Genomic DNA, 26,811 nt, shown 5'->3' with positions numbered 1-26,811 from the left:
TTAAAAAACAAAAAGCGTCTTCATGTAGTTTTAAACACACACTAGCACTGTTAGCGTGAAAATGTACCTTGGGTGCGGAAAAAAAAAACCTGCAAAGGCGAGTATGCATCAAAAAGGGCTTGTGATGCGTGGGTATCACTCACGAGCAAGACCTATGTCGTTTCTCCTTTAGTCAGGTCGGCGTGCGTCGTTTCTTCTCTCTGCAGGAGAGCGATGCGTTGATCCGGTCAGCACTCTCGGGTCCGGGCAGGACTTGTGTTGTCTTTACATGCCCACTGGTGTTTGCGTCAGAAATTCATCAGCACGATGGTCCGAAAACCATGCAGCGCGGGTTGCGATCTCACCAGCCTCCGTCAGCGATGCTGCACGTCATTTCTCCAGCTCCAGGCATCATTCTTCCGGTCACGTAGGAGGGGAGCATCGATTTTCAGCCACAAAGCTGACGGCACGTCAATTTTTCAGCCGAAGATTGGAGTTGCGTCAATCTTTTCCCCGTACAGCGGTCTGTGCATGGATTTTTCACTCTTGGGCTGCCAGCTTCTCCTTTCAGGGTCCCAGGAACTGGATTGGCACTACTTGGCAGAGTAGGAGTCTCTCCAGATACTCCAGGTGCTGGCAGAGAGAAGTCTTTGCTGTCCCTGAGACTTCAAACAACAGGAGGCAAGCTCTAAATAAAGCTGTTGGATAGTTCTTCACAAGAAGGAAGGCAACACAAAGTCCAGTCTTTGTTCTTTAGCACAGGCAGAAGCAGCAACTGCAGGATAGCTCCACAAAGAACAGTCACAGGCAGGGCTGCCCTTCTTCCTAAGCTCTTTAACTCTTCTCCAGGCAGAGGTTCCTCTTGGTTTCCAGAAGTGTTCTAAAGTCTGTGGTTTTGGGTGCCCTTCTTATACCCATTTTGCCCTTTGAAGTAGGCTTCCACCAACCAAAGTCTCTCTTGTTTGTGAAATCCTGCCTTTCCCAGGCCAGGCCCCAGACACAAACTAGGGGGTTGGAGAGTGCATTGCATGAGGGAAGGCACAGCCCTTTCAGGTGTGAATGACCACTCTTCCCCTCCCTCCTAGCTCTTCAGGAAATGCAGACTACACCCCAGCTCCCTTTGTGTCACTGTCTAGTGAGAGGTGCAACCAGCCCAACTGTCAAACTGACCCAGACAGGGAATCCGCAAGCAGGCAGAGTCACAGAAATGGTTTAAGCAAGAAAATGGTCACTTTCTAAAAGTGGCATTTTCAAACACATAATCTTAAATCAACTTTACTAAAAGATGTATTTTTAATTTGTGAACTCAGAGACCCCAAACTCCACATGTCTATCCGCTCCCGAAAAGGAATCTACATGTAAATCATATTTAAAGGTAGCCCCCATGGTAACCTATGAGAGGGACAGGCCTTGCAACAGTGAAAAACGAATTTAGCAGTATTTCACTGTCAGGACATATAAAACAAATTACTATATGTCCTACCTTAACCATACACTGCACCCTGCCCTTGGGGCTACCTAGGGCCTACCTTAGGGCTGTCTTACATGTTCGAAAAGGGAAGGTTAAGGCTTGGAAATTGGGTACACTTGCCAAGTCGAATTTACAGTTAAAAACTGCACACCCAGACACTGCAGTGACAGGTCTGAGACATGATTACAGGGCTACTAAGGTGGGTGGCACAACCAGTGCTGCACGCCCACTAGTAGCATTTGATTTACAGGCCCTGGGCACCTCCAGTGCACTGTACTAGGGGCTTACCAGTAAATCAAATATGCCAATCATGGATGAACCAATCACATAAACATTTTGTAAAGGATTACTTGCACCTTAGCACTGGTTAGCAGTGGTGAAGTGCCCAGAGTAACAAAAACTGAGTCCAGCACACATCAACAACCTGCCAAACAGTTAAAGGAGACCACACCAAGGATGTAAAGTCTAACAAGCACCAAATGCAGTCTGTTCTATTTCTGAAATTGCTGAAGCATCATAATTGTCTGACTAAATTCCGCACAAGTAGCAGAGCTAATATCCCTAACAAGACCCTGTTGCTTGGCTGAAGAATCGAATGTGACAATTTATACAAACAGCCAATATAGATTTAAAGTGGTACACAATTTTGGGCAGTTATGGTCACACAAAATGGAATATTCAGGTAATTATATCCATAACAGATCATATATTCCAGAACTACTGGAGTCTATCCAGTAACCTAGAGATGTATCAGTTGTAAAGTGTATTGCTCATAAGTCTGATGATGACATGGTGCCCACGGGGAATCACTATGCCAATCAAGTTGCGGAATACTGTGCTCTTGAAAATGCAGCAACCAAATATAATGAACAGAAACAAACACTAGAGTCAGAACAATGGAAATTAATGTGAAAGCTCCTGATTTAAATAATGTGAACTGTTTTTGTTAAACCCAACACAGACTACACTGAATAAACTCATAATTGCTAGAGCTTGTATCAGAGGACAAAAAGGAAAGATGGTAATTAATTGATTGGGATAGGGATTAACAATGAACTCTGGGTATCTTTATTATGTTCTTCCAGATTCAATGCTTCAGGGCATAGCAAGATATCTACACTGTACCAACTCACATAGGAAGAAACTGTATGGTCAGATTTTTCAGAAATATTGACCACACAAAGTGTAGCACAGGATTTTATGTCAAAGATACATTACTTGCCAGGAAATTAATCAAGGCAAACACAAATTATTATTACTATGAGCCACAAAGCCAACTCTGAAGGACCATTTACCAGACTTTATATTGTCTTCGTAGAGATACCGGTTCATAATAGGCTCCAATGTGTTTTGTGATTGTCTGCTTGTTCTCTAACAGGGTTTAGACTTATCTTACCAGGAAAAGTGACAGCATGACTATAGCCAAGACAGTTGATACCACGATTTGACCTGCCTATTTTTACTGAGACAGATTGAGGATCTTGTTTTAAAAATTAGGTCTTAAAATTATCGTGCACTTCCTTCCAAACTAAGCAAAAGTTCCTCTGGAGTGACCAACCAGAAGCATCACGTTTGGTTGATATAAATGACAATATCAATTCCAAGCTTGTCAAGGTGTGGGCCTCGACACATTGAAGATGGCCTGATGCTCTTCCTCTTGTTCTAATGAGAATTAGATGTACTACAAATACAAAGACCAGTCTCTCACCCCGTGAACTCCACATGGGCAGAGCTATGCAGATCGCTTATATCCCTTCAGCAGTATTTATATCATGATATTACATTGGATTCCTATAAATGTATGGCTGATGTTGTGAAATCTGTCTTTCATTAGGTAGATTTGGCAACACCATAGACACAAGAAAGTCAGTGTCATGAACTGCAGCCAGGAAACTGGATCTTGATGAAGAAGCATGCCTGCAAACATGTCTGGAGCTGTGGTGAAGGGATGCATCAGGTTGTGCTAATGCCTAACACTGCTCTGAAATGCACAGAAATTTCACAGTGGATCCATGCAGCTCACATGAAGATAGTGAAGATGGCAGATGAAGCAGTAGTGACAATAACCACTGTTTTATAGAGATAAGTTCAAGTTCACTGCATGAGTTCAGAAGGGGTAGTAGCCAGTTTGAAAATCAGCAAGCTGCAAATCAGGAAGTTGAAAATCAGCAAATTGAAAATCAAAAAATGTTGCAAGGTCACGAGCAACAAGAAGAAACAGAGAATGTTTGAGATTGTGAAAAGGGTAAGCTGAAACTCTCAGTCTCCAGACCCCCCAAGGGAAGGCAATTCACAGTGAGCTGCTGATAAAAGCACAAGCTCGGCAATGAGTGGAGAAGATTCAGCAATAGTCACAGGTGAAGATGCAGGAGTCGAGAGTTTGCATCAAGGAGAAGTGTCTACAGCCAGAAAAAAACAGGCAGTTAAAAAAGAGTGCCAAATAGAAACTACACATCACCTGAGTAGACCTATCTAGCATCTGTTTCTAAAAAAGAAGCATCAGATGTAGAAATCAATGATTTAAGAAGTGGCTGCCCCATCATCATTGATGATGAACGAGAAAATGTTCACCTTGAATTTCTGTCAAATCTTGACGACTATGAACTAAGAACTCTGAACTTCGCAGATTTTTTATTTTATTTTGTAATTTAGCTGTCCAGATAATAGAGTTCCTGATTCCTAAGAAGTGAAAAAAGAAGAAAGTTTGATTCCTGATTTTGTACCTTTAAATTGTAATTTTGTATTTTTCCTCAGTACATGCGGCATATTTTGCAAAATGAACTAATAATTCCAATAGCTTTAGTTGGTTTAATGTTATGCCTACTTTCTCAGGTTGGATATGCCTCACTTTTTCTAAGTACCACACATAATGACATAATACACATGAAATGTAGGCATACGGATAGTTCAGTAGATAGTTATAGGGGAAATGTGCATCCCAATTAGTTAGAGTTTATATGAATACTGATTAGAAACTGTTTGATGTGTGTATTTCTTCCTACCTCAGCTTAAGGTTCTACTTATTTTCAGTTACCATTGTCCTGTAGCATGTCATGCAATGCATTTTAGTGTTTTTCATAACCAAGAGTTTCTATTACCAAATGTTTCAGATTTCAATGCTTCACTGGAAGAACTTCGGGCCAGATATATCATCATCCCGGTTTGCATTTCCTAAATAGCGATTTTTAAGAAATCGCTATTTAAGAATGCAACATGGGATGCATGAAAATTGCGATTCGGTAATAGCGATTTCTTAAAAGTTGCAATCGCTATTACTGAATCGCAATTAAGGAATGGAACTCCATTCATCCCAGGTGTGAATGGTTTTGCATTACCTTATTTCGCAAATTGGGTAATGCAAACAACAGAGTGCTGGGGGCCTAAGGCCCTCTTTGATGCACCCCAAAAAAATATTTGTGGACATGTGAAGCGCACACATGCCCTATGGGCATGTGTGCGCTTCATGTCATTTTTAAAAATGCATTTATAATGCACTTTTAAAAATTGCACATGCTTACCACCAACTTGGATTTGGCGGTAATTGCATTTCCTAAATGCCAAATTTGCATTTAGGAAATGCTTGATACATGTGCTTTGGAAATCGCAAATAGGAATTCCCTGTTTGTGATTTCCAATTTAGAGAATCACAATTTGCGATTCTCTAAATGGAGTCGCAATTTCAGGGAATCGCTATTTTAGCGATACCTTGAAATTGCATTGCGAATGCTTTTCATACATCTTGAAAGGCATTTTTGCATTCGCAAACGGCCGAATTTTGCGATTCGCACCGTTTGCGAATGCAAAATAGTTTGATACATCTGGCCCTTCATCTTTCTAGAGGTTCTGGTAAATATATTATGTATTCTAAATATTTGATGAAGATTGCACAGACTAATTTGAAAGCTAATAAGACAAAAAATAGACACAAACGTGGTTTGAGTGAACAAGAGTGAGAGTTTGTTAGCGAATCTAATGAGAGGAGAATGAAAATCCTGAAAGACTGGAAAGATGGCAGTGATATTAGAGAACAAATAGAAGCCGGAGAAAAAAATAGAAATTCAAACGTGCATCTGAAATTAATAATGGAGCATGAAAGGAGAGGAGAGTTGAGAATGGTGCAACAAAGATCGGTGGAGTTTGCTGGAGAAAGTGGGTGCGAAAGGAGTTATGTTGTCAATGGTGAAATTGTGGTTGGTGATGACAATATTTAGAGGAGTTTATTATGTGTATGGCAAGACTGCTTATTTTAACCTGCATCGTAATTGGGTAGGTTGCTGCTACATTGCTTCAATATTCCCAAGGGTTTACTACGCAAATGAGATGAGAGATGCTGTTGGTTTGAAGAGAGTAAAATGTTGATTTTGGCAAAATGTGGTACATGTGTTGTGTGTTACATTTTCATCTCCTAGAGTGGCTATGCACAATGTGAAGATTATTTAGCCAAGGCAATTGCCTTGGTTTTTTCATTGCCGGAGCATTAGCTGAGATAAATGAGTTAATTGCAATGCGTGCTATGATTATGCAGAACCACCTTTCCCTAGACATTCTTCTTGCAAAGGAGAGCTGAATCTATCAGGTTTTCAGGGTAAGAGAGTGCTGTACATTCATCCCAGATAACGGTAAACCTATTAAGGTATATGTAAATACATCTTTCAAGAAAATGGCTTGTGGTAATCAGTGGGGTTCGTGGTTTAGCGAGATTGGACAGGGCTTTAGAAATGTTGGTGAAGAGTGTGATCATTTGATGGGAGTCATGCTGCGTGTTATACTAGTCCTTGCAATCACTGCGTTAACTTGGGCAAAAGTTCTGATCCTTTTTTTTAATTCTTTGAATTAATCATTTTCCATATTGGTTTAAATTGAAGGTGCAAGAAGAAAGAATCAACAATGTATAAAACAAAATGAAGAAACACAGTTGGAAAATATTAAAGCAGAAGTCTATGATTGATTTAGGATACTGAAAGATTCACGACACAAGAGACAGAAAGTGATGCATACTGTATTGTAAATACTTTGTGGTTTAGTAATGATTAATCAGTGGGGGAACTGAGGACGATTTAGTGTGTTTGAACTAAAATGCGCATTAATATTAGTTGTTCTGCACTTGAATTCATACATATATTGACTTGTGATACTTACCTCTAAGGTGGGCAGCACAATTTCACCTATTAGATCTTGAGGGAGAGGGAAGTGCATGGGCACCCCTTCCCCATTGAACTTCCTCTCAGGGGGCCCTATCTCCCCAGAGGCCTGTGAGTGGAAAGCGGATCCCTGGCACCCCAACTGTATGGAGTTAGCATAGAAGCACGCAGCTAAAAATTGTGATTCCCTGGAATGGAATTGCAATGCCTTTCATATATTGTGAGAGGCTATTTTGTATGTGCAAATGGTGGAACTTTGCAATTTGCACCGTTTGCAAATGCAAAATAGTTAGATATATCTGGCCCTTGGTTCTTTCTCACACAAATGTAAGTTTTTTTCCTAACGTTTGCAGGCTTGCACCTACAGTTTGATTACTATTTTTTCTATATGCTTTGAGTGTATTTAGTATAAAGGTATATACTTGAAAAGTAATATTTCTTTAACATTTTTTAATTGTGTGTTGTTGTTTATAGTTATTGTAGGAAATTGGATTATTAGTTGAGTGACCTACACAATTAATAGTTCCACAATTTCCCTTTGCTGGGAACCAAGCATCCCACTGTAGTGCTTAAACTTTGTCAAGGAAGTGAAGCAGAGCAGTCCAAGGCCTACTAAGGGGGGATTGTGTGGATTAGTAATCACCATTCACTAGCACACTATATCAATACCAATAAGGGATTGTCCAAGTCAGTACTTTTTGCTTTTTAATCTTGGGGACACCCGGTCCCACCCAAGAACTCCTGCGTGCCTCCAACATTGAGGGAAGCCCAGCAAACCTATCTGAGGCTGTCCCACTGGCTCCATCATGGCAGCCATTCTCCCGCTACTGCAGGAGCTGGCAGCTCTGTTCCCTCTGCACACTCTGTGCTTCTTGGTAGCCACCCGCTTCCCCCAGACTTGGGCACTGGGAGTGGGGAGAGCACACAAACATTGACAGGGGGCGCAATGGCATTGCCTCTTTCTCTATGGCTTCAGGGGTCCCAGATGGGGTCCCTTTTACAGTAAATAAATACGGCCCAGTGGATGGGGGCCCAGGCCAAAGGCAGTCTGGGGAGGGGCCCCATGCATGCCCCCTCCCTTGAATAACTTATCTTGCGCTGGCCCCCAGGCCCCACCCTAACTCAAGAATAACCTTAAAGATGCAGCGGAGCCCTGCGCACACAGGTCCTCACAAAAGGTCTAAGGTTGCAGAACTTAAAACGGCCATAACTCAGGTCCATTGGGTGGATTTGAACAATCTTGAGCTCAGTAGCTCATTATACTCCTGAGGGGAGCCCTAGCCCCAAAGAGCCTTTTTGAAAGACCTCTACGGTGGTGTAATCTACAGGGCTCTCCTGGCTCCCTGTGCCAGCCTTCCTCCTGGTCTTTGTCTCGAGATGCAGAAGTCCAGGGCTTTCTTCCAACTCATCCTCAGAGGGTGTAAGAGAGTGGTCTCACTGGCTCTTGGGGAGACATACTGGACGTGGGGTCAACTAGGGCAGAGTCCTTAGTCGTTTTTCAGCATCAGGGAGTTCTTCCTGCCACAGTTCCATGGTCAAGCTGCAAAGAGCACAAAAACGCCAACCAAGAGAGAGTGCCCCCCTTGTGCAAGGATGTTTTAAGGGGGGTGGAAAGTTCAAGAAGCCAGGGACCCCTGGACAATCCTAGGTTGCCACATCACCTCTGCACCCCTTCCCCCTCCAGTGCACCATGGTGGGACAGTCAAGTTGGTGTAATCTAGAAGTCACTGGTCACATCTGTTCCTGGGGTCTCAAATCCATCCCTTGCTGACATCACTGCCAGGGCCTTTCCCACCAAAAAGCACAAAGAAGAACTCCACTATGGTGTTGGCCCCAATTGTCTGGGCTTCCTCCTTTGTTCAGAGGGCCTGGGCTGTCCCCAGCCATGGGGCAGGGAGACAGGTAATTAATTGATGGATATCAAGACCGCAGCCTCCACGCTCCGCAACCTCTCCATCAATGGAGTGACACAAGCAACAACAATAGATTTAAATGTGTCCAAAATATGATCCCAGTCAATATTTGAAGCTTTGTTGACAGGAGGTTGGGATGGACCAGATAGCTGAATAGTGGCCATCATATTTTTGCCTTGGTTTCTTTGTGCATGGGCTCTGGGTTTACCCACTTCATTGAGTTTGCGCTTTCTTTTGGCAGAAGGCCCACAATCATTAGCAATAGGGGTAACAGAGTCATTGAGTGTTCCAGTGGATGGCAACAGAGCTACTGATTCAGGCACATTAGCCGGTGGCTACATAAAGCAAGAGAGTCACCATTCCCCTTGCATGATTGATGACCCATTTGACCCAGCAGAGAACAGCTAAGGACCGCCCCAATATCTGAAGATATGCTTCTATTTCTTTAGAAATCACCTCGAAAGCAAGAGCCAAGAAAGAATCAAGCATGGTATTGTGATGGTTTGGTGTTGGCATTGTCTCTGCCCCAGGTAGATTAGGTTTTCCCATATTATTCCTGGTTAAGCGAAGTCTGAGGTGTCCCATCTTGGAACTAACTAAGCTGCATACCAATCAGAAGGTTTCCTTTGACTCTGTTCAGTCTGTTCTGCCTAGTTTGGAAAGGTCTTTGGATACTAATACTGCTACCATCCCCCTCAGTATCGTCACACATACATCTCACAGTGTTATAGTCCCTACTGATGCTCAGTCTCTCACCTCACAAACCAGGGGTACTTTAGTGCCTTTTACTGGGGTAAGGGGTCGATATGGGAAGGGGATAGGGTCAAAAGGCACATATGTTTTGCCAGAACAGTAATTTGGAGCTCACGCTCAGTCCATCCCTAACCAATCACCAATTACACTTGAATCTCTCCTTCGAATGATGTTCCTAGGTATTTATCAAAACAGATGTATCATTTTTTAACTCCTTAGTGAGGAATCCATCCCCAGCTCAAAAATAGAGTGTGCTATTGATTGACCTGTAGTAAATATAATGACTTTTTGTTTGTGAAGAGGGATGGTGGGGTGGTCCTTCAGCTAAACATTTGAAAGGGGATTGCATTGTGATTAATTGTAACAATCCATGTCTGGCTTGTTGTTTGATCCTTTATAGTGCTAGAAAGCAATCCCAGAACATTGGCATCAATTATGTCCCACTAGGCTTTTTCTAGAAACATTTCCTACTTTGGAAGGCAGTACTTCATGGGAATTCTCCACCAATGTTTGATGAGTTTGTCGGACCACCTGTCCTTATTTCTAATAGATTTCTCCACTTGTCAGACCTGAGAAGCAATGATTCACACCCAGAAGCCCTCATCATAACTGCAGACGTAGCAAAGACACATGTGATTAGCCCTGCCATCAGCGATTGAGCCACATAACAAAGTTCTGCATTAAGGCTTGTCTGAAGGAATATAGTGCGTGTTAGGGCTAAACAACAGGATCCAAAGTGGTTTCATTTTATTGTCCAGTTTGACATAGTCATGCTTCATGAAACCTGAGCCCTTGATTAGATTATAAGGAATAGCTTTGGGAGCTTAACTATACCAGCCGAAGCCTCATTAGGACAGAGAGCACTAGGTGTCCTGGCCATTACGATTCTCATTTCAAAGCTCCCTATGATTATTCCAATTGTCCTTAACCACAGTGGGATTGGATTCAGTTTGCATGGGCTGTCTTACCCAATAAGTTAAATTTATTTCTTAATAATTTTTACAATTCTGTCCATGAACTAGGATGTTAGATGGGGGCTGTTAGACTTTTCATCCTTGGTGAGGTCTCCCTTAACTTTTTGCCTCTGTTTCCCAGGTTGATGATGTGTGCTGGACTCTGATTTTGCTGTTTTTGTTACTCTGGGTGATATACCACTGCTAACCAGTGCGAAAGTGAAAGTGCTCCTATACAAAATGTGTATGTAACTGGTTCATCCATGATTGGCATATTTGGAAAATGGGTTATTGGTAGGGCAGGTAGGTACCTACACCTAGCAACAAGCCACTAACCTCCACATAGGTACAGTTAGGTCTCAGTAAATTAATCCCAGCTCAACCCTTGGTAGCTTGGCAACGAGCGTCAAGGCTTAACTTAGGAGACAAAGTGTAAAGCATTCAAATATCACAAAACAGTAATTAAATAAAACACAGGAAACAGTTTAAAAATCCAAAACCAATTTATAAAAATAGTTTATATTTTGATCTTTAAAATGACACAAAAACGATTAAAATCGGTTCAGGGGAACCGGAGATATGAATTTTTAAAGAATTATTACTTTTCTAGCGCTTAGAAACAAAAAGCGCCAATCGGGTCATCTGGTTGCACCTCGACCGGGGCAAAGTCAAACTTTCAGGCCGACCGCGATGGAGCCCTGCTCGGCTACAGGTCGCGGGAGGCCTCGGTTAAAAAGTTACCTTCTGACTTAGTCTTTATTTTGAAGTTTTTCTTCACCGGGACGAACCTGCCAGTTGAATCCGACCTCCTGGAGCCCTTGTCCGGATACGCGATGTGGGTTTCCTCGGTGGAGACTTTTACCTTCGGACTTAGTCGTTTTTTCGAGATGAAAATCCTTCGACCGGGGTAAACCTGGATCTTGATCCGACGTCCATGGAGTCCTTCTCGGATACGATGGCTGGGAGGTCCCGGTCAACTTTTTACGTTCGGACTTAGTCTCTTTTTTGGATGTTTTTCTTTACCGGGACGAACCACGAAGTCAGGCCGGGTCGCGGTTGAGGCAAGCCGGCTAGAATTTCCGCGGCGGGTCGGTCCCTCTCTGGAGCTTTTTTCCAAAAATTCTCAAATCTTTTCCAAACTTCTGGGGCTTCACCCAGATGATCTTTTAAGGTTCTTTTGGGGTCCACAGCTCACCCCAAGGGTCCAGAAGTTCTGTGATGGTCCTTGGGGGGTGCGGACTTCAACTCCCAGAATGCACCTGGCGCAAACTCCTTTTTGGCCACTGGACAGTGGTCAGCTGGTCGCTTTCTTCAGGAGTTGGTGCAGGGGACTGTGGTTAGCAATTTTTCACCTGTAGCAAACAGGGAGTCCCTCCTTGAACCAGTTGAAGCCAGGCAAAGTCCTTCTTGTGGTGAAGCCCAAGTGTGCAGCTGGTGCAGTCCTTCTGAGTGCAGGTTCCAGGTGCAGGCCAGGGGTCCAGCAGGGCAGTCCTTCTTCTTCTTTAGTTCCTTTCTTGTTGAATTCTGGAGGCGACCTGAGGCGTGGGTGCAGGTCTGCCAGTTTTATCCTTGCTCCTGGGTGAAAAGCAGGGGGGCCCTGGTTCTCCAATCAGGGACAGGGTCGTCCCCCTGTGATGACCACTTCCTGGGAAGTGTGGCAAAAATCCATCCCAGAAGGCAACAGTCTCTAAAAATCCAACATGGATGAATCTGATTTTTGGAGGTTACATCTGGCTGAGCCCACCCACTGGTGTGGCTAAAAATCATAAACACACCCCTCTCCTGCCCTCTCCTAATCTAATCAAGGGGGCACCTAATTGTCTGGGGTTGCAGGATGTGGGGGTGTTGCTGGGTGCTGCAAATGTCCTTCTCTGCCTTTGAAGACCAGTTTGGCAGCCCTCCCCCTTCCTGCCTCACCATCTGCTGAGGGGATATTCTCTCCCCCAAGCACATTCCTTTGTGTGAAGCCAGGCCACTTCACACCTCATCAAGGTAGCCTGGCAGAAGCTGCTGCAGGCTGGCCAATCAGAGCACAGCAGCAAAAACAATGCAGAGCTGAAATTGGCAACTTTTTAGGTAAAGTCTAAACTTTTTACCTGAACAAGTTATATTAAATCCAACAACTGGAAGTTGTGGGATTTATTACAACAATTAATTTGATACCAAATTCTTGGTATGTAACATTTAAGGAGACTTTAAAATTTAAAATAAAGTCTGCCCATTCTAGCCTATGAAGGCCATTTACTTCAATGAGGGAAAAACAAATGTGGCTGTTTTTACCTCACCAGGGCTTATAAATCTATTTTTATAAAGTCCCTGCTTATAGTTACATGGCACCCAGCCCTAGGGGCACATAGGGCACACCTTAGGGGTGACTTATATGTAAAAATAAGGTAGTTTAAGACTTTGGAAGTACCTTTAATTCCAAAGTCGAATTTGCATATAACTTTAATTTAAAAGCAGCCAGCAAGGCAGGCTTGCTTTTAAAATGACACTGGGCACCTCAGCAGTGCACCTAGGTGTGCACCACCTATGCTGTGGTCCCTAAACCTACATGCCCTACCATATACTAGGGACTTATAGGTAGGTTAACTTAGCCAATTATAATTAGCCTAATTTGCATATCCATTTTACACAGAGCACAGGCCCTGGGACTGGTTAGCAGTACCCAGGGCACCATCAAAGTCAGGAAAACACCAGCAAAAAGAGGAAAATGGGGGCAAAAAGTTATGGGGCCTCTGCAATCAGCCCTGTTTTCTCACATTTACTAATTAGTCCCTAGTAAAGTGCACTAGAGGTGCCCAGGGCCTGTAAATCAAATGCTACTAGTGGGCCTGCAGCACTGGTTGTGCCACCCACATAAGTAGCTCTGTAATCATGTCTCAGGTCTGCCACTGCAGTGTCTGTGTGTGCAGTTCTTAACTGTAAATTCGACTTGGCAAGTGTACCCACTTGCCAGGCCTAAACCTTCACTTTTCTTACATGTAAGACACCCCTAAGGTAGGCCCTAGGAAGCTCCAAGGGCACGGTGCAGTGTATGGTTAAGGTAGGACATATGCTAATGTGTTTTATATGTCCTGACAGTGAAATACTACTGGGTCAGTTTGACAGTTGGGCTGGTGGCACCTCACACTAGACAGTAATACAAAGGGAGCTGGGGTGTAGTCTGCATTTCCTGATGAGCCATCTATGCTAGGAGGGAGGTGAGGGGAGGAGTGGTCACTCACACCTGAAAGGGCTGTGCCTGCCCTCACACAATGAGGTCTCCAACCCCCTGGTGTGTGTCTGGGGCTTGGCCTGGGCCAGGCAGGATTCCACAAACAAGTGAGACTTTGCTTTGAAGTAAGCCTACTTCAAAGGGCAAAATGGGTATGAGAAGGGCACCCAAAACCACAGACTTTGGAACACTTCTGGAAACCAAGAGGAACCTCTGCCTGGAGAAGAGCTGAGGAAGAAGAGTTGACCTGCCTGTGACTGTGCTTTGTGGAGCTATCCTGCAGTTGCTGCTTCTGCCTGTGCAGGAGGACAAAGACTGGACTTCCTGCTTGTGAAGAACTCTCCAAGGGCTTTATTTTGAGGTGGCCTCCGGTTATTGAAGTCTCAGGGACAGCAAAGACTTCTCTCTGCCAGCACCTGGGGCTTCTGCTGAGACTCCTGCCCTGCCAAGTGGTGCCCATCCAGTTCCTGGGCCCCTGAAATGAGAAGCTGGAAGAACAAGAGTAAGAAATCCACGCACAGACGTGTGGGGAAAAGAATGACGCAACTCCGAGACGCGGCTGAAAAATTGACACACCATGGGCTTCGCGGCTGAAATTTGACGCTGGCCTACAGTGCGACTGGAAGATCAGCGCACGCGGCTGGAGAAATGACGTGCAGCATCACTGACGGAGGCTGGTGAGATCTCAACTCGCGCTGCATGGTTTTAGGATCATCGTGAGGCAGGATTTTTGACGCAAACATCACTGTGCCTGCCCGAACCTGAGAGTGCTATTCAAATCGACGCATCGCTCCCCTTCGGAGGGAAGAAATGATGAACGCAGACTCGACTGAAGGAGAAACGATGCACAGTCTCGCTCGTGAGCGATATCGACACATCGCAAGCCCCTTCTGATGCACACTCACCCGTGCGGGGTTATTTGTGACGTTCCAGGTACAGTTCCACGCTAACAGCATTAGCATTGTGTTTAAAATTACATGAAGACTCTTTTTGGTTTTTAATTGATAGCTTGACTTGTAGATTGTCGTCATTTTGGGCTTGTGTTGTTTAGATAAATATTCTCTATTTCTCTAAACCTGTGTTGTGTCAGTTTGTAGTGTTTTCATTATGTTACTGTGTGTGTTGATACAAATACTTTACACCTAGCACTCTGAAGTTAAGCCTTCTGATCGTGCCACGCTACCAAGGGGGTGAGCGGGGTTAGCTGAGGGTGATTCTCTTTTACCCTGACTAGAGTGAGGGTCCTTGCTTGGACAGGGGGTAACCTGACTGCCAACCAAAGGCCCCATTTCTAACAGGTGCACTTTTTAAAGTGCTGTCAATTGTGAATGCCAGGTCATCTAGTTTTTCTAACAATTTGATATAATACTAGGCAGAGACGTTAATGCCAAATTGGGTTTTAATTCCACTGTCTGGACCTTTTTTGCTTTGTGACATGCCTTTTTCAGTAAATCACCTGATCAGAGGGGCTGGAGTCTGTATAAGGCCCTGTATAATTCAGGTCTCTCCAGTGTGGTGGAAACAGTGGGTAATCCCCACAACCAGCCTCCTACTTTTGTTGGTTGGGGCTGAGGCACTACAATTGATTAAGTCTTTATTTCTAGGAATATGGAAGGTCTTGCTTATTTGGAGGGGGGAATAGGAAATTGTTACAGCAATCATAATGCTACCGAATTTTCTTTCAGCTTACCTGACTGTTCTTGTTACCCCCAGCATAACTGGCCTTTCCCAGAATGACAAGGGTCTTAGGCTAAAGATGAGGGAAATCCATATCCCTACTCTAATGCATCCATTAATAAGGTTGAATTTGTTTATTTTAGATGACTGCCTTTTAAAAATTAATCTCCTGACTAATGATATTTTAGATGCCTTTCTGACTCTAAACCAGTCCACTAGAATGATTATGTTAGCTCTCTCTGGATCCGGGAGGGGACATAAATTGGGTTGGTTTGGATAAAAAATGCATGTTCACTAATTGTAGGCTCTGAGAAGCCCTAAATGCAAGGCCTAAGAACCAGCAAAGTATTAGGGAACCAAGGCTAGAATGCAAAAAGAGAATGAAGAAAAGCAATGTAGGTTTAAAGAAGGAAAAATGGGAATATCTAGTTTCCACATGCAGAGCTAGCAATTCAAAGGGGTTCTGGGAGACTGTGAACGGCAAACAGGCTCCTTTCTCTTCATACAATGGCCTATACTCTAATATCAATCTTCCAATATGGCAGGGCCACTTTTAAGTAGGTCTTTTCATCAGAACCTAGATCCATGTCACATTCTGCAGAGGAGATTCCACAGTTTCCTCTGGAGATCTCCTTTGAGAATGAAGAAGTTATCATGTCATTCTGGCTAGACCATCCAATAAGGTCCCCATGCCAGATGGGGTGCCTATGGATCTTTACAAGGCTAACATCCAGCTATGGCACCCTCTCATTACTAATGTTTTATATGCTGCTGTGTCTGTTAAAATCCCTGATTCATGGATAAGTCCAACTATTGTTCAGGTACTTAAGAAGGGCAATAGACAGAACCCTTACTGTTGCAGACCGATTTTGCTGTTAGACTCTATGGTTAAGATTGAGTGGTGCATCATCTTGAATTGAATAGAGGCTTGGGCACAGCATAACAATGTCATCTGCCCAGTGCAATATAGTTTCAGGGAAGGTTCAGGGTCCCTGGAACAATGTTTAAACCTCAATCTTATCATTGGGAAGTATGACACAGCAAAGGTTCAATACCTAGCCTTCATGGACCTAAGTAGCACATTTGACTGGGTTTAACTGGTCCAAGTTGTGGGATATTTTCTCTCTTATTGGTTTGCCTTTTACTCTGGTTGATTGTTTGAGGGCCCCACATACGGGTTAATGCTCCCGCCATATATGGTATTCAAGGGGAAGGCACCAAATCTTTTGCTCCATTTCAGGGAGTTCGTCAGGCTGTGTTGTGGCCCCTATTTTATTTTTGATACATCTTAATGGTTTTTAATAATTTTTAGTTTCTAATGGGAAGGACATGCCTAAAATGAAATCTGCTTCTCTCCTAGACCTTCTCCCTGCCGATGATACAGTCTTGCTCTCCCATACCCTTAATGGTTTTAGGGGCCTCGTCAATGCCTCTGTCAGGTTTATGGACAGGTTAGATTTAGATATCAACATCGCTAAGGCACAGTATATGGTGTGTGGGAGGCAGACTTGCATAATCAGGCCAATTTATCCATTGAGGGTGAAACTATTGGGCATTAGATTTGATTCAGGAAATTGAATGAAATTGTATGACACCCTGCCTTTCAAATCTTTGCATGCATTTCAATCAATCTTGGGGAGGACTGTTTAGGTTTGTCACTAGTATTGAAAGTAAACATAACTTGATACTGCTTGAAGTAACTAAATGAAAGTGCCTTCCTTTTTTGACCTGTCGGGTAGTTATGTGGGGATACCGTGATTGTACAAAACTACAGCAAGAGGAGAATCCCCTCTGTGGGAGTTTGTTAGGATTGGGCCCTGATAGCCTTAATTTTTTGTCAATGAAGAATTGAATTAAGCATACACTGCAGACCTCATTAAATGTGACTTTCTCCTTTTATGGATGGCCGTCTGGAGCAATTAGCATACAGCTTTTAATTGTGATGCGATTTCGGACTGACTAAACTGTGAGCATGATCACAAAATTTCTTGGCTCAACTATGTAAGGAGCACTGCAGATTCTCTGGGCAGACCCGACCTGTATACTTCCCTCCAAATGATGAGCAAGGGTGAGCGAGCAAAGATTAAGGAATTATTTTTTAAATGCACCTCAGATGCAAGAGAGATTGTGGCTCTGGGAAAACCAACATTGAGAGATGTTTTGGTCATTAAGGCTAGCGAAGGGCCTAAGCCCTATCCCTGACTTGTGAGGACTCCATGGGAAGTTCCCTTTCTACCAAATTCCAAATAGGCTCAATTAGAACCCATCTATGTTTCCCAGCTGGCAAGTTTGACTGAACCTGACCATGTGATACATTTCCCTTCAGACACTAGAGCACTTTACCCTATTTCACACTTATTATTAACCCTTCCGGTGCAGGCACCTGCTGCCCATTCTCAGAACCTGTGGTTACCACCAATATTGACTGGCGTTCTTTCATTTTCGAATACTCTCTGAGCCGGCTGGATGTTATGCTGTAGGACCTTTTTTAAAAAGAGTCCTGCAATGGTTGAAAACAATAAACTTTTTAATTTTAACATAGTTTGTGCCATTGAAGCCAAAATATTTGTAATGCTTTTTATAGATATATATATGAATCTGTATTTTGTTACAATGCAGTTCTGTATTTCTTCTGTGTTATCTTTTTATGATTGGTATTTATTGCTTATTACTTATTGTGTGTTTTATTCTTTTATGAGTTTTTCTTATTAATAGATAAAAGTTTCAAATCATTCATTCATTCAGAAAATGCACTTTTTTTTATCTCCACCCTTCCCTCCCCAGGACCTGTGGGAAGCATTGTTAACTACACCTTTTGTGTGGGGTGGCCTCCGTTCCTGCAGCTGGAGAGAAATGTACTTAACTTGGCATAGCACGGTGACTAAAGGCCTGGGATCTGAACCTGAGCTGAACCAGAGGAATACGACGATTCTGGATGACCCAAAAGTTGTACAGATATCCTCTTGGAACTGTTGGATTTGGTTTTCTCTCAAATGTTTCACCCCTTGTTGATATATCACTGGCCATTGCAAGCCAAAGGAAAGCAAAACTACATCCAGTTTCCCCCATGTATATAATAAAGTGTCACTTCAGTCAAAACAATAAACCATACCAACTTTCCCTATGAACGTACACTAACACTGAAAGGCCTAACCCAGGATAATATCTAATCCTACAGAGTCCCCTATGTGCCAGGCTAACTATGCACAGTTACCAGTCTGTGCACAACAGGAGTCATACACATGCAGTCCTCACACGTGCACACACTTGTGTCACATGTAACCAGCCAAGTAACCCTTATCCTTTCTTTGTTGCAGTGGCCTTATCTTAAAAGGCGGACACTGTTGGTAAACAACCACAGTCCATTTGCCATGTGATTACCGTGGGTGAGACACATATAGTAAGAGTCACCACAGTAAAAAGTCCAAAACCGGGTGATCCAAAAAGCAAACGATCCAGACATACTGAATGGGCGGAACTCAACTGCAACAATGATTTTTTGTCTTTGACATATATTATTATTTTTAACTTATTTTAAAAATGTTTTAATGGCTTATTAATTACATGAATTGTTTGCAATTTTCTAGACGTAATGCTAATCAGAAATGTTTATATTGTTTTGTTATATAAATTAATACTATTATTTTATTTGGTGTATGTATATATATCTGTGTGTGTGTTTCTATCCAGATAGATAGATAGAGATAGATTAACTGAAAAAACAAAGTTTAAAGTGGAGTTATACAAAAGTAAGGTAGTAAGATTTTAATTTACGTTAAAACAATCTTCTAAATTTTTTTTTTTTTTAAATAAAGGTTAAAATGGAGTTATACATAGATCTTCTAATAATGTAAAGACTAACTCCACTTTAACCTTTTTTCCAGTGAATTTCTAGGGTTTATTCAACATAAGTTAAAATCTTACTACATTGTTTACATGTAACTCCACCTAATCCTTTGTTTATTCCCACTGATTTCTATTGTTTAACTTAAGTTTAGACCTTATTACCATATGTGTGCAACCAACCCTTTCCCCGTGCATGCCATTAGGCCATGCACAACGGAGTTTGGCCGAAGAGCCTGACCCATTGTCTGTCCCTGACTAACCCCTCACGGGCAGCCAACAGCGCGGCACAGCATGTCTTGGGCCACTCATGGAGGGGTCTGGCTAGAAGACCTATCCTGCTGGTTGGCCTTGTGAGCAAACCCCACCAATGGTGGACACCCCCTTCCAGAGGCTAACACCTCGCAGGTGGAAATGCCCCACAGACTCCCCCACACACACACCTCGCGTTATCTTTGTTGTATATATTTTTTTGTGGGTCCAGCACTACGATATAACTCCATTTTCTATTTTAGTCCTTCACTTGTAACAAAATGGGTTTCAACAGATTTTATCCACATTTATAAACCGATATGAATGTTACATTGTGTTTGATCATGACTGCTGCGCTTGCTCTCGCAACAGCATGCAGCTAAAGGTGATATTTATAAATGGCCAAGCTGTGCCACTGCTAACGATAAACATGATGAAGCTGGCAGATTAAATGAAACACTCAATGTGATCCTGTAATACACCAAGCACTAGATTTGGAGCCGACACACAGGAGCCATTTGCCTCCTCCTTACCTCCTGGAGGCATGGTGACTGTAATGAAGTCACTTGTCACACTGCCTTGGCTATTCGAAGCATTCGTTTGAACGGTGTAATTAGAAAAAGGGACCAGTCCTCCAATGGAAATCCACACATTGGTTTCTCCACTGCTGTGCGCGAGTCGTTGTTCCATTCTCACAGAGTAATCACTATTAGCTATACAGAGAGTAAAAAAAAGAAGAAAAAAAAGAAACTTGTTAGTTGTTCATGTTTTTCAATTTGTCACTATTGAAAACGTTCCCACTCCGTGCGTTTGCAGATTCACATATTTAGACTATGACGTAAATGTATTGTTATTTCAGAATGGCGGCACAGACATGATGAACAGCATTCAACAGCACTGAAACTGATTTTTCATGTAATTTTTTTGTGGCGTTTCCATTCTAGAAGAAGACATGCCTGGGGTCACTTTTGCATACTCATTGGGGAGTGTGGAGGTCACCAGCAACCACAAAGTTTGCAATATGTGAGAAAGTGATCTCTGGGAATTCCCACTAGTCCAGTCCACGTAGCTAAACCGATTGCATGACTACAAGGGAAGGCAATTTTATGTGTACGAAGGTGATGTGCTTAACAAATCATTACACTAATTCATTAAACAATAAAACGCATATTAAGTAAAACATATAAAGCTCAATTGAGAAAAATAGTGCAACACTAAAGAAACACTGATAGAGGCTCAATAGTTGCAGACCATTAAACAATAAACCTTACAAATAATGGGGAAAGCACTGGATTCAACACCAGTATAAACATCACCTAAAGATTTCACTGCATCCTAGTCAGTGCCCATGGACGAGGCAGCAGTGTAAGTGGGTGGATATAGAGGGGGTGAAGGTCCCAATCAGGAATTTTAATTTCATACTTAAAGACAATAGTGGAGCAAACATATGTTTAGCTAGAGACACATCAAGGCTTTATGCAGATAATACCAACGTTAGGCAGACCTGAGAGTGCAGAGAACCCCATCCATGATGCAATTCCACAGGTGTGCAATTCCATGCTGAGACTTATTTGATAGATTATAAAACTGAATAAGCGGGTTGAGACAGGGATGGATACACGTCAAGACTTCTTGGAAGTCAAATACTTTTGGAATGACAGCTTTGTGAAGCGTCTTTGGAGGGTTTCTAAAGATTTGAGTGAACTAAGACACTTGCAGTTCCTGTGGATCAAACAGGTGTAAAGGCTTGAATGTCGAAGCACCTACGAATAGAAATTGTATTTCTTGTTCTGTAATTTTGAAGATAGTTAAATGGAGTCTGTTTAAGTAAATATTCTCTGGAAATCCTTAGAATAATTCTCAGCTGACCATGCCCCCTCGGGGAAGTGTTCTTCGGCTGCTCCTTTTTGAAAGCACTGCTTAGCCCCATTCTTTCACTCAACACAACTGGTCTCAGTCCACTCTGGAATTATGTACTCTTACCTACCTGAAAGTCCTGCATATGTCAGGAGGCTCCTCTAAAACCAAATGACCAATTTCCAACAGCATCCGCAGGAGCAAGTATCCCCTGTAAACAATCAAAATGTTCACAAAGGACGAGCATCAAAATCCCAGGAGGTCCATTTCAAAGGTGTTTCTAACTACAGCCTGGGAGAAAATGGAAGAATGGAAGGTTTCTAGGGCATTTCTTCAACAAAAATAGTAGAAACTCTACCGTTCAACCTTGGAAATCCATAAAATGTGGTTATTCTGAACTATATAAGAAAAAATCCAACTATTACACTGAAGAAATATAGATAGCTACATCAAAGACCAGGTCACACATAAGCCTTAGCAATGGCACCAGAGAGGTTGGAATTCAGGAAATGTTCAGGCAGCTCTCCTTATATTTCAGTAGATTTATCTTCAAGGTTTGTACCGAGGATTTGTGAGCCAACATAGTTCACAGAATGGCAGACAATCATTTCATTTGTGGGTATCCCTGCACCATCTCTAACCCATCCCTAATGGTCTCCACACACCCTTTTACTGCACAATGATATAAATATGAGACTGTGAGAGTTCACGTCTAGACAAAGACATATCCCAGGCTGTTTTATGACTAAACAAAGATGACAGAAATGTATCTTCCAAAACAAGACATGTCACTAGACAACACGCTTATCCCTGGGGGTCAAAGTGAATCCACACCTCCTAGAGAGAAAGTGGGCAGGAAACACATTGTGTGAGTTTGTCTGGCAAGGTCCTGGAAGGGCAAAGGGCAGGTTGTGAGTGGCCACTTCACACATAGCTGAGGTGGACCACAAGCACTCAGATAGGACCTCCATCTAATCAGCCTCCTTGTGATACTATTAGGTGCAGAGAGGACAGATATTCTACGTTCATATCCGTATTTAGTATGTCATTTTCCCTCCGGTCTAAGTGTGTAGATAATACCTTCTAATCTCTGGCTGGAGGAGTACAAGTGTAAACATTAAATTCACTGTGGTTAAGACTAGGAAATTGTAATTCTGACTTCAGATTTGGAGGTCTAGTCGAAGAACTATACATCACCCAAAGGGTGCTTTATTTGCTGATAGTAGCCCAGTCATTGTCATTCATCCGTGTTTATAACACAGAGAGGTTCAAGTCACAGCTGCCTCTATGCCATCAAAAGCTAAACAAGGCATTGCTCATCAAGGGAGACAAATATGATGCACTCCTAAACTACGCACCTCAAGCACACCTGAGCGACAGAACCTGTGGAGCAGCAACAGTGTTCAAGTTATTTATATGTCATGTATTTCATTGTCAGCCTAAGGTCATGTCAACATCATACGACAGTGTTATATTAATAGGGGCTGCATTGTGTAACTGGCATGCTAGGTAAGTTCACCCACACCCCAGAAGTAAAAACTCCAGAGTATTTAAAAAGTCTGATTTACACTATGGGCATGTGGATTCAATCACAAAATCATTTGAGCAAATGGCGTGCATGGCAACAGCAAGATGCCTAACTATGTCAGACAGTGACCTCAAATCCTGGCCGGTAATTCTACCAGCAGTTTAAAGTTCTCTGCAACAGAGGAAACATTCACAAATAATGAACATTGGCAACAGGTTTGATTTCAGAAAAGATGTAGTTCATGAAAAACATCATGGCTAGCAAATGATAGCATTTGTTTGAAGAAAAATACTACTTTTAAAGGGCCAGGATAGAGCACTGACTAAAAGAATCTGGCAGTTCTGTTTCAGCACCGTTATACAAAAATTGATCACAACATATAGACTTTGGACTTTAAGATCCACTCACCTGGCATGGTCTACAAGAAAAAGATCAGGACATACCCAGCAAAATGTGTTTGAAAGGTGAATTTCTTTGGTTCACCAGTACACCTGGATTCGAACACTATCATTTAAACAACATATTGAAAGCTTCGATGTAAGATTTAAGGATTGAGCACAACGTATGATATAAACTCGACTGTTGGCCCGCTACAGAAACACAAAATCCTGTTCACAAACAGAAACCCGTACACACAACCAAATCCAAAATACCATTCTCAAACCAGACACAGAAAACACAGGTATAAATTTAAATATACAATTATTACCCTCACTGTTTTTTGCACATACTGGATGGCATCTATCGGTTTGGTGTTTCCCTCCCATTGTTTTTGCCCTGTACATGTGGTATTTGATTTCTGATGTAGCTGTGGCCTGCTGATCAGGCTCCTGAGATTTGTATTCTGTCCTGAAAAAGAAAACACTTTTTGCTATAAAGGTTATGTGAGAAATTGGGTTGTTGCTTGAGGGGGGTAAACCCCACTCAAGAAACAGTCACAATCCTTGTCCGGGTGAACTACAAACAGACACTAAATTAATCTGTCCTTAATCTTCTGGTAGCTGGGTTAAAAGGGCTCAGGTGTAATTTATAGGCAATGTGTGAAGTTTTTATGCAGCACTTAAACAGTAATAAAGTGAAAACACAACATGTGGAAATCCCATATCAACTTTAGAAAATAGAGTACAATTTGATCAAATATATGACACCTATTAGAACAGACAGCCTAAGAGTAGACTTTCCCTAAATATTTTGCCGTCCTCCTCCATTTTTGCTAATCTTGTTTTTGTTGGCTTTAGGATTCTGTGCAATTTACCTCCAAGTGGTACCCCTCCAGTCCTGGACCCTAATCCGGTCCTGGACTACTCACAGGCTGTCATGTGTTTTCACCTTATTACTGTTTGAGTGCTGCATAATTATTTTACACATTTGCTCTAACTTAAGCCTGGCTGTTTTTGTGCCAGGCTACCAGAGGGTTAAGCACAGGTTACTTAGGGCCTGGCTTAGAGTTTAGCAGTTGGGGTTACTCCATCACAAATGTGACGGATATCCTGTCAGCCGTATTATTGTTCCATTATATCCTATGGACACCATAATATGGTGGACAGGATATCCGTCACGTTTGTAACGGAGAGACCCGTCCGCCAAACACTAAATCAGGCTCTTCCTGAGTTTTTGTTGTTTACCGTGACAGGGATTATTATTGTTGCTTGAAAAGGGTCTGTACACCCCTCAATGACAAACCCAATTTTTAAGACCCATGCTTAGACTAAAACCTACCAACATCCATGTACACATATAAGTGAGCACACAGGCACCCATATGTACACATTCACAGGCACCCATGTGAAAAAGAAAACTGCTAGACATACAGTTTTCCTGCTGCACAGTCCAACACACATGGATGATATAGTTAGTTGTTTGTACTGTTTTTACACCACCTCAAAACGTTAGAGACTAGAGAGCAAAATGTAGGGACCAGAGAGGGAATACTGTACGAATATTATGAGGGGCATGATATACCTCATGTCGGATTGGTGGTGAGTATCGAGTTATAGGGATCTAGCCTGAAAGGGAAAATTAGAAAAAAGACAGTGGCCAGTAGAAAAAATACTTAAGAGGGAAGGATAGACAGATAGATGGATGGATGAATGAATGGATACTGCACGAATTGTTACAGTCTTCCTGTTCATTTAATGTTTGGTCCTTTCACTGATGAAATCAAATTTGAAGCAGAGGAATATCTTTTGCCAGTATTTACTCTCTCCTTGTCCATTCCATCCTTGACATTTTTGTTCCAAGCAAAGGTTTGGTTGAATTGCAGTTCACCAACATAATGGGCCTCATTACAACCTCAGCAGTCTTTCAAAAAGACCGCAGAGGCTGCGGGAGCCAGAATACCGCCATTGCCGGCGGTATTCCTGGCTCCCTATTATGACTTTTGCGCTGGCCCAGCGGAAAAGTCACATCAACATTGCTGCCGGCTCGTAATAGAGCCGGCGGCAATGCTGATGTGCAGCGGGTGCAGTAGCGATGGGGCTATGCCTGGGGGCCCCTGCACTGCCCATGCCAAGTGCATGGGCAGTGCAGGGGCCCCCAGCGGCACCCCAAGTCCCCTTACCGCCAGCCTTTCCATGGCGGTGTTTACCGCCACGGACAGGCTGGCGGTCGGGGACTCAGCTTGCACCGCTGCCCTGGGGATTATGCCTGGTATGTTGGAGGGGCCGGCGGTATGGCCGTGGCTATTGCGCCACGGTCATAATAGCTGGCGGAACACCGCCAGCCTGTTGGCGGTGCTACCGCCAGCTTACCGCCGGCCGCCAGGGTCATAATGACCCCCAATGTCTTTTATAATAAAACATTATGGGGGTTATTACAACTTTGGAGGAGGTGTTAATCCGCCCCAAAAGTGACGGTAAAGTGACGGATATACCACCAGCCGTATTACGAGTTCCATAGGATATAATGGACTCGTAATACGGCTGGTGGTATATATGTCACTTTACTGTCACTTTTGGGACGGATTAACACCTCCTCCAAAGTTGTAATAACCCCCTTTGCCTTTAGATTAGCCAGGTCAAACCATGTACAGCAAGCAGTGCACAGCCAGTCCTAAATGTTCTCTTTACAAATCAGCATAATTGTTGATTGGTTCAAATAAAGCAAAGCAAATCTACAACTCCCAGATTTAAAAGACAGCACATTATTAAACCATTGTGTTTGGTACAAACAAAGTATGCTATTTATCTCTGGAAAAAAGCAAACTACAAATATTCTTCAGAAATCATTTACTATGGTAGACATATTTTTGATGTTTATGATGTCTTGTTTTCATATTCTCAGGTCTAAGAATTAATTGTTTTTTGGTTACTGTACCTGGTTGTCAAGATGCGTTTATCTTTTCTTGCTGATTATTGCTTAAATGCAATACTTAATTAAGAAAGGAATTTATTAGTGAACCTTGATGTGTGTCAAGCAAATATAATAATACATGTCTGCCCCAAAATGCTCTCTGTACAAACTGCACTTTTTTCCACCAATGCCAGTGGGCTACTGGTGATAATATTTTGTAATAGAAATTTAGTAAACTATATGCCATTCTTGAGGCATGACACTTGCTGTTAGAGATGGGGTCTCTGGTTGGCAGTCAGTGTGCACTCTGTCCAAGCAGGGACCCTCACTCTAGTCAAGGAAAGGGAGTTACAATCATAAGACAACCCTTGCTCACCCCTTGGCAGCTTGGCACAAGCAGTCAGGCTTTTCTCAAAGGCAATGTGTAAAGTACTTGTACAAACACACACGGTAATACAGTGAAAACACTACAAAATGGACATCACACCCGTTTAGAAAATTAGCCAATATTTATCTAAATCTAAAAACAAGATCAAAACGACAAAAATCCAACATACACAAGTAAAGTTGTGAATATTCAAAGTAAAAGGAGTCTTACTCCATAGAATACAATGGAAACGTGTTACACAAAGTACCTGGTTTGCTTCAAAAATAAAGCCACACAGGCGAGCGTGAGTGCGTCGGAAAAGAATATCTAGATGAAGGGACTGAAAAAGAAACGCACTCCATTTCCTCTGATAACCTGTTTTAGAACACAGTATGAACAGAGCACACAGAATTGCACTAAAATGGACGCCTCCTTTTGAGTTAACGCCGAGGATGAGTTAACATAGATGTTAACTTTAGCTACGTTGGATCAAGTTACCTTGAAGGCGACAGTTGTAATAATGATAACATCAAACTAAGGCGATTGTAGAGCTAGCTGCTTTAACCTGT

The 26,811-nt window shown here is 42.6% G+C and overlaps 1 protein-coding gene across 1 annotated transcript in view; it reads right to left on the bottom strand.

Annotated features, from left to right (window-relative positions):
• Nucleotides 1-26,811, bottom strand: part of USH2A (usherin) — a 3,586,186-nt gene that overhangs the window by 1,606,421 nt on the left and 1,952,954 nt on the right. The window contains exon 38 of the mRNA XM_069233891.1: nt 19,733-19,912. Within this exon, the coding sequence (XP_069089992.1) occupies nt 19,733-19,912 (180 nt within the window). The remainder of the gene's footprint in view (nt 1-19,732; nt 19,913-26,811) is intronic.

Source organism: Pleurodeles waltl, chromosome 5, assembly GCF_031143425.1.
Source record: "Pleurodeles waltl isolate 20211129_DDA chromosome 5, aPleWal1.hap1.20221129, whole genome shotgun sequence".
In the NCBI taxonomy this organism is placed as follows: domain Eukaryota; kingdom Metazoa; phylum Chordata; class Amphibia; order Caudata; family Salamandridae; genus Pleurodeles; species Pleurodeles waltl.
This window is presented reverse-complemented; position numbering and strand designations above follow the sequence as displayed.